This window comes from Peromyscus maniculatus, chromosome 3 (assembly GCF_049852395.1).
Source record: "Peromyscus maniculatus bairdii isolate BWxNUB_F1_BW_parent chromosome 3, HU_Pman_BW_mat_3.1, whole genome shotgun sequence".
In the NCBI taxonomy this organism is placed as follows: Eukaryota; Metazoa; Chordata; class Mammalia; order Rodentia; family Cricetidae; genus Peromyscus; species Peromyscus maniculatus.
In genome coordinates, this window is record NC_134854.1 from 25,073,144 (window position 1) to 25,091,678 (window position 18,535).

Consider the following 18,535-nt stretch of genomic DNA (forward strand, 5'->3'; position numbering starts at 1 on the left):
CACCGTGAGCATTGAAGTGGGCTATGTCCTAGTTTTCACTCATGGATCTCTAATCTGCAGTCTACATCAGTTTACACCCAAGCCCTAGTTAATGACTAATGCAGGAAAAACTATTCTAAGACTTAGGATGTTAAAGTAACAACTATCAAAATCTCACAATTTAAGTGGACAACACTTATGGGAGTGTTTTATAAAATTAATAGAGTTATGAAAACATATCATGGTGTTTTTGGTGATCTTGCAATCATCTTATATGATTTTTGGTTACATTGTCTTTTTCTCGTGAGGAGAAATCTTACATTTTTAAGTTTTAAAGTATGTTCCATAATAGTTTGGATTATTTCAATGGTTTACATCATAGTAGGAGAAATAAAATGACCACATCTATTTTATTGTGATTCATTATGAATTTCCTGGCTTTTCTCCTTTCATTGGCAGCTTTCTGAGCAGTAATTCATATACTAACATTTACACACACACACACACACACACACACACACACACACACACACACACATTTTGAGGACTCAGGACACCTGTACATACCCATGTTACCATCACCACAAAAAGGCAACAAAGGTAATAGACATGGCCATCTCCTACATCCTTGCATCATTTGCTCATGTTTATTCATGTTTTGGTGGCAAGAATAGTTGAGGTAATATCTGGTTTCCTATCAAACGCTATATGCCAACAATATTATATTGATAACTTTAGGCACCATGTTGTACACTAACCTCTATAACCTATATATCTTGTAAAATAGAAACTTTGTCCATGTCTGGTAACCTCATTCAATTTTGTGATTTATTTATTTATTTTTAACAGGATCTTACTAAGTGGCCTTAGCTGGCCTGGAACTCTCTATGTAGACCAAGTGACTTTGAGCTGATAGAGAACTCTGCCTGCCTCTGCTTCCTGAGCGCTGGGGTTAAAGGCATTTTCCACCATGCCTGGCTTTTGCTTCTTTTTGTACACTATTATTAAATATGCAATGAAAAATGATGCTCCAGATGGCTTGCTCTTTTGTAATTTAAAGCAAAACACAATAGTTATGAAATTAATGGCAACATACATTTATATAATCATGTTTACTATTAATATTCTTATTTCCACTTATGGAATATGTCTCACATTTTTCATCATACTGTTAAACACAATGTGGCATCCATTTGTCTTTGACAACAACAAATGAGCATAAAAAACTAAATTGCTTAAGCTTTCTGTTAAAGTAAAAGAACAATTTTGCTAGCATTATCATAGCTACAAGTATTCTGGAGTCAATGATTCTAAATGCTATCATCTCTCTCTTTCAAGTTTAAACCCACACCTGAAATATGGAGAGCTACACCGGTATCTTAGACCATTAAGAAGCAGCTTCCTTTCCAAGCCTGCTTATCCTTCCCCTGTACATCTCTCATCTCCTGGATGAAGGCAGTTCCAGAAGCACACATCTCAGAGGCCCATGTGACCTGCTACTGAGATAGAAACCATCTGGGAAGCCTGTGGCCAACAAGCCCTAGCCTTGACGTTTCCAGAGCATTCCATATGCACACCTTGGCAGTAAGTAAGAAACTCAGTTTCAGAATGATTTAGAAACTTTTCATGGTACTTGAGAGGATCAACAGAGTTCTATTATCCACTGAATTCCAGTGCTAATTATCTCCAAAGCCATTTCCTTGAGCATTTTTCCATATCACTAACAATTAGTCACTTATTTCATTATTCTGGCCCTCACAAGGCTTTCAGAAACCTAAAATGTCATTTGTGGGAATAATACAAAAGAGCAAGGATTAGAGTTCTCTGTCAAAGACAAGGGCAAAATACATTATATGTGCATAGTGAGGCTCATAGGAGGACCTCAGAGAGCCACTGAAAACAATTCTAACATCTATGTTACAAAGATAGAATAGTGTCCAAAAGTTGTCAAACTGTCTTTCTTTACCTTTATATTTAGGATTTTAAGAGCATGGCATATTGATTTTTCCTACATTGCATAACTTAACATCCTTTCAAAAAAGTTTTGTTTTCTTCTGGTTTTTGTATGTTTGTTTAGGTGGTAGTGGAGATTGAGTCCAAGGTCTTTTACTGAGGAAGCATGAATTTGAAGTAGTCTGAATGACAAATGCCCCCCACAGGCTCACAGACTGGAACATGTGGACCCTGGCTGGTGGTGCTGATTGGAGAGGTTATGGAACACTTCGGCCTGGCTGGAGGACGTCCATCACTAATGACAGGCTGTGGGAGTTCACGGTCTCAGGACTCCAGTTTTGCTTCACCTTTGGGCTTGCAGTTCATGGTCTGAGCCCTCAGCTTCGTGCTCCTGCCGCTATGCTTGTGGCTTGCTGCCATGCCTCCCCAACTAAAAATGGAATTCTACTGTTAAAGCAAAGACACACTTGTGTCTCAAAAACTGTCAAACTTTCTTGCTTCACCCCGGGATGGACTCACCCTTTCTGGAATCCTAAGTCAAAATAAACCCTTCCATACATTGCTTTGGTTATCGTATACTATCATAGCAACAGCGCAGTAATGGACACAGTCCTCTGCCCCAGAGCTGCATTTCTCCATATCACTCCCTCTGGACCCAGGGTCTTGCTAAGTTGACCAGGCTGGCCTTTAATTTGCTCTCTTGTGCAGACATGCCAGGTAATTACAACTCTCCTGCTTCAGTCTCCTGAGAAATTGGGAATCTGTGCCGCCAGGACCAACAAGAAATACTATTAGTGACATGGAGCAACAGAATTAATGCTGATTAGAAAATAAGTTTATATCAACTTTAAAATCATTATAAATGATTTTATATGGTATTTTAATGGTATAAAATATTTATATTTTAATGGTAATATTATAAAGCTTGGGACTGTTTCAACTGCAATGTTTAATATTGATTTCAGAACATACCAAAAAGCCACATGTTTATGTGTGCATCTATGCATATATGTACATATTAATTTAATTAACATATACATATATGTGTGTTTAACTACACACCAGTGAACTGTACAGGGAAATAAACATGAAGTGTGTTAATTTAGGTGTTCCAAACATTGCTTTTTTTCTTCTAGTTTAATTGCCCAATTTGAGGGAGAGAATAAGTACATCATTAAATACTCTTTCTCTAAAGCATTATGGGAAATAGTGAATAAAAATAGAAAAATCTAGGTTTTATTGAAATATGTAAATCAGACATACTAGAAAACATGAATGGAAAATTCCAAGCCTAAGTCAGCTCAATACGTTATTGACTCCAAATCATGGAGGAAACAAAAGAAATTATATTTGCATTGATGTGTGAATCTGCTTCCATTCTGTAATCTATGCAACTCGCTAGTAGTAGCTGTCCTTGCAGCCACATTACCATATTATTCAAATACATCTATCATTTATATGTAAATAGACAAGATGAATAGCTTCTTCATGAGACAACAATTTTCAAATGATAAACAGACACAGGCAGACATTAAGAAGACAAAAATGCTTCAAATATTCATTCTTTTATACTTTTAAGGAAAAAATGGAATTATTTCAATAAAAAAAAAAAACCTAGTGTGGTAATTATAAAAATGAGACCTTACTTGATCCTCAAAATCCCGGTAGCTATTCTTCACACTAGAAAGTCGGCACCGCCGTCATTTGTATCTTATAAATTACATGTTCTCAGATCCATCTGTGAAGACTGGGATGCTAATTATCATGGTTACATTTCATGATTCCACAGTTAAATGCTGAGACGGTGCTACACAAACACCATATGTTTTAGTGAGGAAAATGAAGAAAGATTAATCACCAGCTCAAGTTCAGGTCTTCCAGCAGTGCCACCCTCAGCACAGAAGATTGTTACATGGTATGCGACACAAATTGGAAGCTTTGGTTCATGGCCAAAATAAGTGGGGAGGAAAACTTGGAAATCCCAAGGAAAATATATTGTGTTGCCTCTGAATTCCTTTGATAGTGACCATCCTTTTTGATATGCCTAAAAATCACAACTTAAGCACACTGGTAACAAATAGTCTACAAATAAATCATATACCTAACAAAGTGGAGCTTAACATTTTTCTGGATGTTATTTAAGAGACATATTTAAAAAAAAAAAAACCTCTCACAGGGCCATTATTTTATGCAAAGCAATACTGCATATACTCAGAAAAATCACTCATTTCGGTATAGCACTTTAGAAATCAACTCCTATCACTGTATTTTATTCCTTTTTTAAAAAAAGATTTATTTATTATGTATACAGAAAAGGGTGCCAGATCTCATTACAGATAGTTGTGAGCCACCATGTGGCTGCTGGGAATTGAACTCAGAACCTCTGGAAGAGCAGTCGGTACTCTTAACCTCTGAGCCATCTCTCCAGCCCACTGTATTCTATTCCTATTTAGCTAGCCTGAAATCTTATTCATTTCACTTACCACATATTCAAAGACAAGCGTCAGTGTCTCCTTGGTGTGGATGATGTCATGGAGCAGCACAATGTTTGCGTGCTTTAATCCTTTCAATAGAGAAGCTGTAAAACAAAGTGGACAGAGAAACAATTTACCATCAGTTCCCACCAAACGGCATGTTGCATTATCCATGTGGTCATTGTCAGATGAAAGATATCCATTTCCCACGTTCTCAGCCAATAGCAATTCAGAATAATGGGTGGAAGAACACGATTTTCATTTATTCACTATCAACTACTTCAACTGTCTGTCATCAGTAGTCTCTGGATAGGTTCCACCGAGTGCAGAGTACATGCCTACTGTGGTGTAGATTCTTTCCAATGGAAAGAAGTAAAATGTATTTGAGTATGTGAGTGCATGTATGTATCCAGCACAAGTGTGGAGGTCCAAGGACAATCTGCAGGAATCGGCCCTCTCCAAGTAGGTTGCAGGACAGAATTCAGCCATCAGACTTGCTTCTGCCCACTGCGCCATCTCACCAGCCCTCAATTCTTTTAAATGTTTGAAGTTTGTTTTAAATGAGGATTATTTACTATCATCATGGTTTATCATAACATATGTTCCATGATTCTACTAGTACTGGATAGGAAGTCCTGTAAATATCAACTAAACCATATTACTTCACAATATAATTAAGTTTTTCGAAATCCTTATTGACTTTCTGAATAGAATAATAGTTCTAACAATTACTGAGAGTGTAATGTTAATGTCCCCAACTACAATGGTGGCATAATCAAAGTATCTTTTGGGATCTCTAGGTGTTCTCTTCCTTTTGCTTCTTATATTTTATTTTTTTTTACACTTATTTACTTTGGGTGTTTATGTCCTAATTAGCTTCAGCTGTCAACCTGACAGAGCCCACAGTTATCTGAGGGATCTCAATTAGGGGGTCTCTTTAATCAAACTGGACTGTGGGCATGTCTGTGGAGCATTTTCTTGATTGCTAACCAATAGAGGAGCCCCCCCAACCCCCGCGCCCGTGGTGGCATCCCTACACAGGTGTTGCTGGGCTCAATAAGAAAGCTGGACAAACAGACGCCAGGGACAAGAATCTCTGACTTGCACCTGTTATGGACTATACCCATAAGATGGAAGAAAGCCCTTCCCACAGAATGTGCTTCTGGGCATAATGTTCACCCCAGCAATGGACAACAAACCAGTGTGTATGCACAGGTACACATGCATTTATGTGTAGGTGGGATGTCTTCCTGCAGGAGTCAGTTCTCTTTCCAGCGCATGGTTCCCAGGTGCTGACCTCATGATGCCAGGCTTGAGGGCATATGCCCTTTATCTAATGCAACAACTCAGCAGCCCGGCTTCCCTAAGCTCTTGAAGTGCTGATGTTCATTGCACACACTTTTATCATGCTTTGATTTTTGTGAATTAAACCCTTTTATGGCTGTATATTCCTTTGTTATTGGAAGTATTTACTGCTCCACCATTAACCTTATATGGCTCATCCAGTTTGAAAGTGATTATTTACATGGTGGATCTTTTATGGTCCTTTTCCATCTATCTTACCAATACTACCATAATGAGGTGAAGTTTTACAAATAGCATATAACTGGACCATATGTTTTAAAATCCCATCCTGCCAATGTCTTGTTTTTACTTGATGGGGATAGGCCACTTACATTTATTATGGATATTAAATGTACAGTTGCCTACCGTTTTAATTTCCTCTGGACACCTTGTGATTTAGCTTTCATTTATTTATTTTTTTTTATCGCCTATATTTCTCAGGAGTTCAATTAGCACTCACTTTATTTCATTTTTTCTTTTCTTTTTCCTTGTTTTCTGCTGTGCTTTAGTATTTTCAACGCAATGAGGCTTTCTGTTTGATTGTTTCATATATCCAAAGGGCTGAAGAAAAAATATTTAATTCATGTCACAGTATTCTATATGGTTTTTCTTTAGTTTCACGGTGGGTTTCTGGTAGGTATGATTAGCTGAAGTGCAAATTCTTATTTTCTCGTGTTTTGTCCTTTCCTTGCTTATTTAATGCACTGGAGGCCTAGTTTGAGAGTCCTCTCTCCTGACACTTTCATCCCCCTTTATATGGGTGTCGATAGCTGAGAGGTGAGGGGTCCTTCTCCATCCCACATGATCCTTCTTAGCCCCGCCCTTCCGTCTTCCTGTCCAGCATCACTCACGGCGGACCGCCCTTTCCTTATAGACGTCAACCGCACAGAAGGAATGTTTTCCAGGACCACTCCTGCTGCCTCCCAGCTCCACTTCCTTGGCTGTAGACAGTGCTGTCAGGCACACTGAGTCTAGAGTCCGTCTTTCCAGAGCTTCAGAAGAGTCACCTCCTCTGGCCCTTCTCAGTTTCCCAACCCTCTCTTCGCCTCCCCGGCACTGCTCTCTGCCCCTCAAAGCCTGCTATGGTTCCCCATTGATCCTGAAGGCACAGGTCACCTGTGCTTTGGGGTGGGTGGGGGAGATGAAGGAAGAGCAGGCTGCCAACCTCCTGCTCCACAAGGAACAGGACATTTCTCCTCTCGGTGCATCCCTATTGGACACAAGGCCTGGCACATAGGAGGAACCCACCTTTACTACCTGCCATTCATTTCTAGGAGAAGTGTATACTCAACTTCTGGGCCATCTCTCTAGCCCTGATTCCTCTACTCTCTCATGGAATGAGAAACATTTAAGACTAAAGGCAATCTTTAGATTTAACAAGTAACGACATGTAAATATACTTATGAATTTGAACTCGTAGTTCATTTTAAAACTTTTGTTATACGGCAATGGTTTGAAATTATAAAAGAAATCCAACTATATCATTATTGTTCATCCTAGTAATTTATAATATGTCTTTTAATTATTCAACTCTCTCATCAGCTTTCTACAATCAGAGCCTTAATAAATTGCCAGGACTTGGTTATTAATCTGTAGAACAAATGCACATTTGCTGGTGGTCTTTGGCACGTTTCTTCTGAGGCTGACTTCAGGAAACGCTGTTATCTTGAATCACAGCAGGGTATTTGAAGTTGATGGCCAGGACAGTGTTTAACACCTATCTGCGAAGGAGTATCTCCAAAGGGAACAAATGAAGGACCTAAGGAAATCACAATGTACAAAAGGAACCTGACTGTGTGAGGCAGCTTTCAGAAACATATTATGTTACATTATTTGTAATCTTGTCCAATTTCATTTTTCATCCTCTCTTATGTTGTCAAGTTTAGAGATGACCCATCTGTATGAGTAAAACTCTAAAAAAGAACTGAGGCTTTCACTGTGTTAAGAAACCTCGGGTTTGGTTTCCTCTTCCCTACTTCCCCCATTATTGCCTCTCTTTCTTCACTGCTTCCTCCGAAAGCGTTCCTTATTCCTCCAAATAATACCTTCACACCCATGATGCACCACTGTGCTTTCCTCACCATTCCAGCAACAACAAATGTCTGTTAATTTTCAACTTGGGTAAAAATGTTTTTTTTTTCCTTTGAAAAACTCTAATGTCACAGAAATAAATATTTCTGTCATTTGACCAATATCATGTGATGTTTGAAAGCCTTGAAATATCTTTTACATAGGTCTCAATTTTGACAGGTTGTAGATTCCAGAATATATTCACGTATGCTTTCTCAACACACTGGCAGCTAAATAAGTATCAATATTTGAAAGTAAGTGCTCTTTTTGAGATTAACGTAATGAGTCTGTAACTGGAAAAGGACAGAGCTACAATTTCCAAAGGTGATGACAGAAAAATGGCATTTACCAGTGGAAAACAGCCAGCACTCTACCAACACGAGCACAGGTGACAGACACGACCCACTTGCGGCTGCCAACCCAGCAGCCACTGTTGTAGCAGGTGCCCAAGGCTGCAGTTCCTGCTGCCACCAAGGCAAATAAGTCTCTTGAGTGCCAAGCCCATCCAGGGACCCACAGCAGTGAGTTCTGGAGGCAGTCTGTCCTTTTCTACAACCAACACTGTCAAAATAACACCCTCGAAGACTTAACTATATCATAAGTATACCATGTGTTATTTTCTTGTAGTTTGCAAACAAATGAAATTCTGAAACATTTGCATTGGTTACACAGTCGACTTCCTTTCTGTACAAAGTTTAGCCAACCACCCAGCAACATTTCAAATTCAGTTCTCAAGGAAGGTTTGAAATGACATAATTAAGGATGATAAAACATTTTGAATTAGAATTGAGGGTGAAAATCATAGTTTTGGGGTTCTGACATCACAATATGATGGAAGGTTGTCCATTCAAAAAGGTAACTATGGGATGCAGGGACCTCCAACATCAAGCGGTAGACTTTACACATAGCAGCAGTCAGTCATATCAGGATCTCCCACTTTGAGAATGCAAACAGTCTCCACTCTGATTGAAATGGGGTGAATTTTATCCACAATTTGATCCCATCATGATAAAAATAGAATCTGAATCAATACATATAATTAAAGTAGGTTCATTTGATTAAATCCTCAATCCAGTGGATTAAAAACTGTTTATAACAAGGAAAGGAACCCATCTTTAGAATTTAAAAATGTCAAATTCTCCTAGACACATAACACATATTCTCTGTAATGTCAATGTTTGAAAAGAAATAGGGCATTTACCATTTCCTATTATCTTTACTGTGTGTTCTTTGACAGTGAGTGAGATAAAGAGGTTGATATCTGACTTTTCCCAGACAATAATAATTAGTGTCCATAAAGCCTAAGGATCCAGTCATATCTCAATCTACAAACAACAGATACAATTTTTTCAGCCTCCACTCTGATGAAACTGTTTGCTGTAAAGCCACATCTTTCAATGAAGAGTTCCTATCTGACTTGTTAGTTGATTCTGAATATTTTCTAAGCTACAATAGTTTTGAATGAGAAAATCTTGAGGATGAACTGGGGGAAATAGGTGGGGGATGACTCATTGTTTACTTGTATCTGTGGCGGGGACATGATTCACACAGAATGAGAGCAAGCATGTACCCTGGAGACTGGTGGATGGCTCCTCACACTCCACCCACATTCTGTAATGGATGCTGCCTACCTGGACACAAGCTTGAAGAATAATTATACATGTCACAGTTCTACTCATTTCTGGTTCTTTCCTTAATGATATCCAACATTATAAATACACACAGAGAAAGAGACAGAGAACCTCAGACTAATAAAAGTGTGATTATATATTCAAATCTGTATTTGTCTTTTATACGTGTGTGTGTGTGTGTGTGTGTGTGTGTGTGTGTGTGTGTGTGTGTGTGTGTACCAGTTAACATGAATGTGTATGCAGATGCGTGGAGTCCAAAGGTCAACACTGAGTATCTTCCTCTGTTCTTCTTATTTTTTGAGACAGGCTCTCTCACTAAAGCAGGAGTTAGCCATTTTGGTCAGACTGGCTGGCCAGCCTCAGATGCCCTTCTGTCTCTTTGCACTGGGACCACAGGCACACTAAATTGCTAGATTTTCTTTTTTATGCAGGTTCTGGGGGAATTGGACTCAAGGTTTCATGTTCCTGTAGTAAGCCATCTACCCAACCTGCTTTTTGCAGTTTCTAGACACATATTCTCTGAGTTATGTGGGGGAGAAGTCACAGCTTATCCAAAACACAGGTTAACGTAAATATGACATCACATGGACTTAAATCCCACACAGGCTTCATAATAATGTTTTTGCTTCACAGATGTCCTTCAAATGTGAAAAGGTAATGCTAGTTTGGGAATATTTTAATAATATTTGCTATTGCCCCCAAAGTCTACATACTGTTTTATTTGCTTCTTAGCCTTGTTTTCCTATAGGGACCTGGGCAAAGATTCAATCCTCCTGCACATGCCAACCGCTCGGTCTCTCTGATTTCCCCAATGACACAAAAGTGGAACACACTATTGCTCTTTGCAGCTCCCATCTACCCCTTTAACATCCATAACCCACTTATCCATCACTTGACTACCTGCAAAGATCAGTCACCTAGGAGTTATTCCCACAGTGCAGCCTCACACACAATACTGACTATTTACTGGATCACTTCAAAGAACAGGTCCCTCTATTAGTGCGGCTTAACCGTGAGAACTGTTAATATATGAAGCAATGCTGCATAGTACAACCTAATGAAGTCTAGCTGACTCAAAGTGGCTAAAAAATCTTCACAAATGCATTGCTACTTTTTCCACCATTAATATTGAAATCAACCAAGCTGCTGTGAAAGTGCAAAGAATTGACTACAAAAAAGCAAAGTACTCACTGAACCAATTTTCTGACTGAAAAGAAATAATTTAAATTTCTACGTGTACTTTTCTGTATCATTTGACTTGCTTGTGACAAAGAAGCATTACTTTCATAATTTAAAATGTTTCTGGAGAATTCTTCACTTTGAGCAGACTGACTAAAATAAGAAGCATTCAGATGCTTAAATGCATAATCAATGTGCACTACAGGACAATTACAGAAATGAAGCCTTGTAACTGCATCGACAGTCTTTACTCCTCCTCCTCTGTACTGAAGGACCAGTAAGATCAGAGTAAGGAGGCTCCACCCCTTTAACTCAAGAACACTGAGGGCCCATAAGAAATTAGCCTTGCTCCTCACACCACATGGATTGCTGCAAGCATTCCTTTTCGAAAGACTGATTTTCCTGAAGTTATAATTAATCCTCACATGGCAAAACGCCAGCTCCTGCTATAGACTACAGTCAGTTCAGCCTATAAATCTCCCATCAGCTGGCCTGTCACACTCTAGCTAACCGTGTTCCCATGTGCCACAAGACTGAGCCACTCAAAGGCAGGAAGTACATGAATGTTGAGAATGTAACTCTTCCCCAATGTGAACATGTCACTAAGAACTTCTGTAGCAATTCCACGAGCACAGCAATGGGGTGAGAATAACAGTGACTGTGCTCAGGACGCTGGCTTCCGGCAAAGAGCAGCTGTTTGGAATAGGGATTCTAGAGGGTGATGATGCAAGAGCTGGTTGGTGGGCTTTTATCTGGCTACAAAGGCTACTTTTAATGGCTTTAGGGGTTCATTCCATTTTATTTATTTCAGGCTTTATTATGCAAGTTTTACAAGTTCAGTGAGTACTACCCTGCAAAGCATGTCATAAGGAGGCTGTGTGTCTCCTTATGTCTTCTGACTGAGAAGAATGAACATTTATAACATATATGTAGTTATTTGTATATGATGTTATTGTTGGCCATGAATTAAATCAACTTTTTATATAAAATGACATTAATAGCTCCTAATGGCTAATATTAATTGTCAAATTGACACCGAGGCACATGTGTGAGCAATTGTCTAAACTGCCTCTGAAAATGTCCGTGAGGGATGATCTTCATTATTTTAATCAATGCAGGAAGACCACCTTTATAGTGAGTGAGACTACGCCAGGAGCTGGGGACAGCGAGCTGTATAAATTGGAGAAGCAAGCTGAGCAGTGGCGTGTACACCTTTACTACTTTCTGCTCCTGACTGTGAATGTCACATGACCAGCTCTGTCCTGCTCCCACCACAGTGACTTCCCTTCAGGGACCGGAGTTAACCTGGAACCGAGAACAGGAAAAAGCCGCTCCCCCTGAAGTTGCTTCTGTCAGGGTAGTTTATCACAGCAACAAGAAAAGACACTAAAAAGGAGTTAATATTCTTTCATACAAGCAAATATAAGTTCAAGGCCAATGCCTCATTGGTGGTGGTTACCTGTTCCTAAGCCTGAAGGAATGCATGAGAGACAGTCAAGAGGTGCTGCATGGTCCAACACACACACACACACACATACACACACACACACACACACACACACACACACACACACACAGAGAGAGAGAGAGAGAGAGAGACAGACAGACAGACAGACAGACAGACAGACAGAGATGAGAAAATGACCATGGTAACAAACTCAACTGAAAGTTAAAATCCTGAGCAAGAGGGAAGAAGAAATTCTTCGTTCTATACTTTTAATAGTATTTTGGCATATAGTTCTGTTGTGTTCAGCTCAAAAAAGGCAAAAAAGTCAACTTACAGAATCTCAATGTGAATAATACATTAATAAGATCGTGGATATATGGCCCTTAAATCACACCACAATTTCCAAAGTCAGGGAACTGGAAGCTGTGTTATCCAATGCCACAGGACCATCACTTTGGGAAACAGACACCTCACTGTCTGGAGACAGTGCCAACAGATCAGCAGCCCAGACAGGGGAAGAGAAGACAATGAAAACCAAATGCTGATTTTGGTTGGGGCCAAACAGACTTCAAGGACACCAGTACTTCATTTGACTGAAGAACACACCCACAGGAAGAAGTTACACACTATAGCACAATTCAGGTCAAAGTGCACTGTCCTGAAGTATGCAGCTCATAAACTACTTACTTCCCAGCAGTCCTACCACCACCACCCCTACCTCAGGCCCTGTGAAGACATCATAAAAGGTACCTAGGCCTAGAAAGGCCACACTTACCTAATCCCCCAACTAGCCCTAGTGACTTACTGCAAGGTTCCTAGCATGCAAAACCTAATCAGATTTGCCATCACCTACACACACCCTCCTTGAGGATGATGCAACACTTGGCTCACTCTCACTGGACCAGGATGTGCAAGATCTTTACAAGACATTGAATCTAATGAGCAATAATGGCTTCAGCCTGGCCCTCTCAACACGGCGGGAAAGACTACAGAATGCCAGGCTCTCTTTGCTTGCATTTCTTTCTTGCTAATGCAACATTCAGAGGCTGCAGCAATAAAAAATAATTCTTGTTTATGTCAAGACACAGAGAGCAAAATCTTATTTAATGACTTTGGGGAGATGCTGATCCTGACTTATTCAAAAAAGAATTCTCTAAATCTTCTTACCACTAGCAAATCTACTTGGTTACAAACAATAATAGCCACTTTAAAAGCCTGCATTGGGGGCGCCTATTTTCCCATTAAAAACCATTTTCTCCTCATCAGAAGCTGCCAAGACTGGTGCTAGATTTCACACAAGTGCTCTACAAATGCTTAACTCAAGACATTTGAAGGTATGATTTACTATGAGAACCCCAGGAGTGAAAAGTTGCACATTACATATTTTATGATTTTGAATTCACAACATAAATTCAGTTTGTGAGAGCTTAAGAGAATCACAGCTATTCAATAAATCAGTCACGCAAAAAATAGGTTTATCCGCTACAAATTCAAAATTTCCAGAAACTTTGCATCTCTGTCTCTACCACGGGCAACAGAAGAATTCAAAGTGTATCTGGTTTTCCAGGTAAAAATAACCCTACTGTGTACTGTGAGTCTCAACTAGAGTGGAGGAAGTGGGGTTATCCCAGAGTCTACACTGGGTGGCTGGTACCAACCATACTGCCTGCCTTCACAAACCTGACAGACAGCTGCTGAGAAACATGGCAACCTTCACGCGTTAACGTCAACACCACCTGTGCAAATGCATCTAACGTCCATGGACTTGCATTTCCCTTTCTAAAAATGTCACCATGTTTCATGTATATTACATACATACTGTGTTAAATTCATCCATAATTTGGCTTCTACAAAGTTGACTGAATCAACACAGTAATCGTCCAAATTATACGGGGGAATGGCACCTCCCAGACGTCTGAATTCAGCCCTTTGTTAGACAGTTACGATCACTGAAACTGAGAAATGGGGCCACAGGTCTCAAACTCCAGCTTTCTCTGCCTGATGCAATATAATGGTGCTTTTGGAATCCAATTAAGCATTGTCTGCTTCTCCCTGCCTACATTTTCCTATCATTGTTCCTAGATCTTCCCAACTGTGGCCTTGGATTCCCTTTATCTTGAGGTGTTTCCAGGTTTCTGCTGAGGGCAGAAAGTCCTCCAGCTAAGATGACCAAGTATACTAATTGTTGTGAAAACTTCACTTGTATCATTCCCATTGCAGGAAAGACTTTTAAAGAGACAATAAGAAGAAAAGAAGAGCACTGAAGGGAAAATTGCTTTTATCTGATCAAATTCCCTTCTCTTTGTAAAGCCTTTCAACAGTCTCTCACCAGAGCTCATAAGAGGCACAAGAGGCCCTTAATGGAGCTCTCTCCCTGCACTCCCACAGTTCTGCCAGCTGTGGGTGCCCAACTTGCAGGGCTTCTCTGGGTTCTCCAACTCATGTGGCCTCTCAGACTTCTGGTAAGTTATCCCTATGTCCTCTATCTCATTACCTCTGGATCTTATAAATTCCCTCCACAGGTTCACATCTTAACTTAGCCATTTCATTTGGAAGCCTTCTCTGGCCCATACACTTTAAGTCAGAAGCATTTTCTACCAATTATTTGACACTGTGCTGCCCTGTCAGTATATCATAATTACCTGATGACCTGCTTCAAAGTGTCAACCTGATCGGTCTGTGTCTACTTATTCTATCTGAGACTTGTGCTGGGGTTAAATCTACAGAAGATGCCTATGAAATACTGCTTGAATAACAGAGACATGAGTAAGAAAAAGAAGGTCTTTCATTGCAAGCAACAGGGATATTACGTTCTGCTACAGATTGGTCATTTTAATGCATTGCATTTCATTCAGCCAGGATATGCTGATTAAATGAGTTTGTGGTGAGTTTGATGTTAGTTGGCCAGCACAATGCAGCTATATATCTCATTGCAGTAGAAGAAACCTCCTATAGTGACACAGGAGTGCTCCGTTCACGAACTGGAAAAGGCCTCACCTCAATGGTCACTGTGTTAGGTTCTTTTCTATGGTAATAAAACACCATGACCGATGCAATGGGTGGAAAGTGTCTATTTGGGCTTACATTTCAGAGGGTTGGCATACATGATGGCAGAGGAAAAAAGGCGTCGTGGCAGGAACAGATACGGACTCACATCTTAATCCACAAGCAGGAGGCAGAGAAGGCTCTCAGGGAATGTTGCCAGGGTTTTGGAAACCTCAAGCCTACCACCAGTGACAAACCTCTCCAACAAAGCCACATCTCCTAATCCTTCTCCAACAGTTCCACCAATTGGGGTCCCAGAATTAAAAAATTTGCCCATGGAGGCAATTATCACTCAAACCACTATAGTCACTAGAAATGAATTATTTTCTTTCTACTCAAAGTTAAAATTATAAAAAAGATAGTAAAACATTAGCATGGAGAATACCATTTATTTTTGAAAACTCCTGCCAAAAACTAGAATATCATCCTGACATTGTGCCCAGCAGGGGATAAACTCATTGACAAGATGGCAGCCAAGAAAAGGAAGACATTCTGACCACACATGGATTACAGGAGAGCCAGGTGGAAAGGACCAGTTTGTTTAGAGTATACAACATTTCATTTTTTTTTTGTTAAGTGCTTAAAGATCTGAGGATTACATGTAAGTTGTTAAACTCTGGCTTTTTCTAGAAAAGCTTGGCCACCCAGGCCTTATGATATACATAAACCTTCCATAGTTGGTATACACAGCTGACCTTGAAATACTCATCATTGCCACAGCTTTCAACACCCCCTTCCCCAGGCAACAAAGACTAATGCACCTTGTGTTCACCAGACTGCTTAATCTGTGATACATGAGTGAATGTGTGAATGTTACATAAAAGTCCAACAACATTTTGACTATCCATGATAAAGTAACAATTATGAAGAAGCTGGGGTTAATCAATGCATAGTAAAGTTTTATGAACCCACAAATACATAAAGAGAACAAGAAACAAAACAGGAAGAACATGGGAGACGCTATTACAATGCGGTCATAATTCCTGCCAAAGAAGTCAGAAACAAAAGTATGACTATTCTTTACTCAAAGTCCAAGAGTCTTCCCCTCAGTAGAAGAGCCAGCCTCTTGGTGTTGCTAACATAGGGCTTCACTGTATTTGATTAGCTTTCATTTTTCACTCTAAATACAGAGTCCTTGACTGATAGATCTAAAATAATGTACTTTCCCATTGGCCAGAAAATATTGAAAACCACTATAGTCAGAAAATCTCTTCCCTTCTCTGGCCCTCTGGTTCTCTGATTTTTTTCTCATAGATTTTTGAAAAGGTAAACATTAAAATTCTGATACTAGCCCCCCAAGAAAATGAGGAACAAAGAAACAAAATGGACTTAATTCAAGGCAGCAACAAAAAGCCAACAGTCACCTGGGTCAGCAGCCACACTTTGTTTCTAAGACCTTCTGAAGCTGTAACTTCCATTTCAGAAAGTAACAGGCAAGGTTTATGATGGCCAGTCAGAGCTCCCCCACCCCCAGCAGACACAGAAGGAGAAGAATGCAGAAGATAGTCATCAGGGAAAAAACACTAACGTACCAAGCACAGAGTCAATGAAACAAAAAACTATTGACTAAGAATCACATTGACTAAGAATCAAACCCTCATGGTATTGCTGATGTGAAGGTATGACTGGCAGAGGAGAAGAGATTCATCAACATCTATCAAAACTAAAATATGGTTTACAGCCCTTGAGGCAGTAGTTCTCCAAGGACTCTATCCTCTAGATTAACAGGAATGTTCACTATAAGGTTTTTTGTAAGTAGTGAAGAGCTGGGGATAATCAAATTTACCATTCATTATGTTCTGTTTAATAAAGTATGGCAGATACATATAATAGAAACACTGTCTAGAAACTTAACAGTGTGCAGCAATTATAAAAGCACTAATATTGGAACATTTATAAGATACATTAGGTGGAGGAAGAAACCTAGAACACAATAGATTGAAGAAGGGGTGGACTACTCTCGATCCTGTAAACAAAGCTTACCTGTGTGGGAAGACAGAGAATAGGGGTTGAAGTGTGGAAGAGTGGGGAATATTTTCATGTTTCCCTAGACAATTTAGCATAGCAAACATGGGGAGCAGCATAGTCCTGGAGGGGTAGGGACAAATAACACCAAAGTTGTTTGGTAAAGCTTCAAGGAGTCATTTTATTTTATGTTTACCTAAGCTTATATACTGTGTGTGTGTGTTTGTGCATACACATAGAGTTTAAAGGAAGCTATAATACTTGGACTGATAATGCTTCCCACAAGAGCTATAGATGATCAAAAACCCAAGTATTGGGCATGAGAAACCTTCACCAAGTTGGTTGTCAGAACAGTCCATGTGACTCCCAAAACAGTATAGGCCATTGCTGTTTGGTTGCCTCTCAGAAGCTGAATGTTAGTCCCTATTGCTGAAGATGCTTCAAACTTAGAAAACAAGATACAGGTGCTTTGTGCTGGATCTAACCTGAAAGTCTCCTTCCTGCAGTTTCGTCTCCACAGTACCAAGTGAGGGAAGCAATCAATGCAAGTCGCCAAGGGAGAGAAGCAATTAATAGTTCTATCCAGCTGTGATACTTAAGAACCACAACACAGACCAACATGGCAAGATATCCCTAAAGGTCCAAATAGGTACTCATAACTTAGCAGTAACCAATAGTCATCCAACTAGACTTAAGGCCCACTTAAGAGGGGGAATCATGGCTGATCCTAAAACCTAGCCAACTACCCAGGTCTAGTAAGATCATGGCTCTTAGAAGGGAATTTATTGCTGCCCTTTACTAGACCAGAGTATCTCCTAACTGTATTCTAAATATTATCCTCATACACAGACAAATGTAGATTTTTCTTTACAGCAAATAGTGACCATTATGCAAAGCAACAATTGGACGAAAGAGATAGGTCTTCAAACACAATTCCTGCATGTAAGACTCAGGGAATACCGTGGAAGAGGGGATTTAAAAGAGTCTAAGAGCCAAAGAACCACCAAGTCTGTTATGGGAATACAACTCCTAGAAATGTCTGCCTAAACAAGACCTGAGTGATAACAGTATCAGCAGACATGTTAATGTAGACGAGGGAAGATCTTATGGAGTTCTAGCCTCAGACAAAGAACGGCAGGAAACTGAGTAATGGCAAGAAGGGAAGAGTTAGCTTCTCCTAAGATGGAGCCCCCTAACTGGTTGCCCCATACAAAGTGGTCAGCCCTGAAATCATATACATACAAACAGCAAAAAAATGGACACAACAAATTGTATTTATATACATATATATGTATACATATTGGTTCATATATATGTATATATGTATATATAGCATGTGTACACACAAATACACATGTATACATATATACACACACACATATATATAAATACACACACACACACACACACACACAGAGAGAGAGAGAGAGAGAGAGAGACACGTGAAA

At 39.7% G+C, this 18,535-nt stretch overlaps 1 protein-coding gene across 6 annotated transcripts in view; it reads right to left on the reverse strand.

Annotated features, from left to right (window-relative positions):
• Positions 1–18,535, reverse strand: part of Cdk14 (cyclin dependent kinase 14) — a 557,745-nt gene that overhangs the window by 300,627 nt on the left and 238,583 nt on the right. For all 6 annotated transcript variants that reach the window (XM_076566272.1, XM_042272740.2, XM_076566274.1 and 3 more), the window contains one exon: positions 4,416–4,510. In XM_076566272.1, coding sequence (XP_076422387.1) covers positions 4,416–4,510 — 95 coding nt within the window. The remainder of the gene's footprint in view (positions 1–4,415; positions 4,511–18,535) is intronic.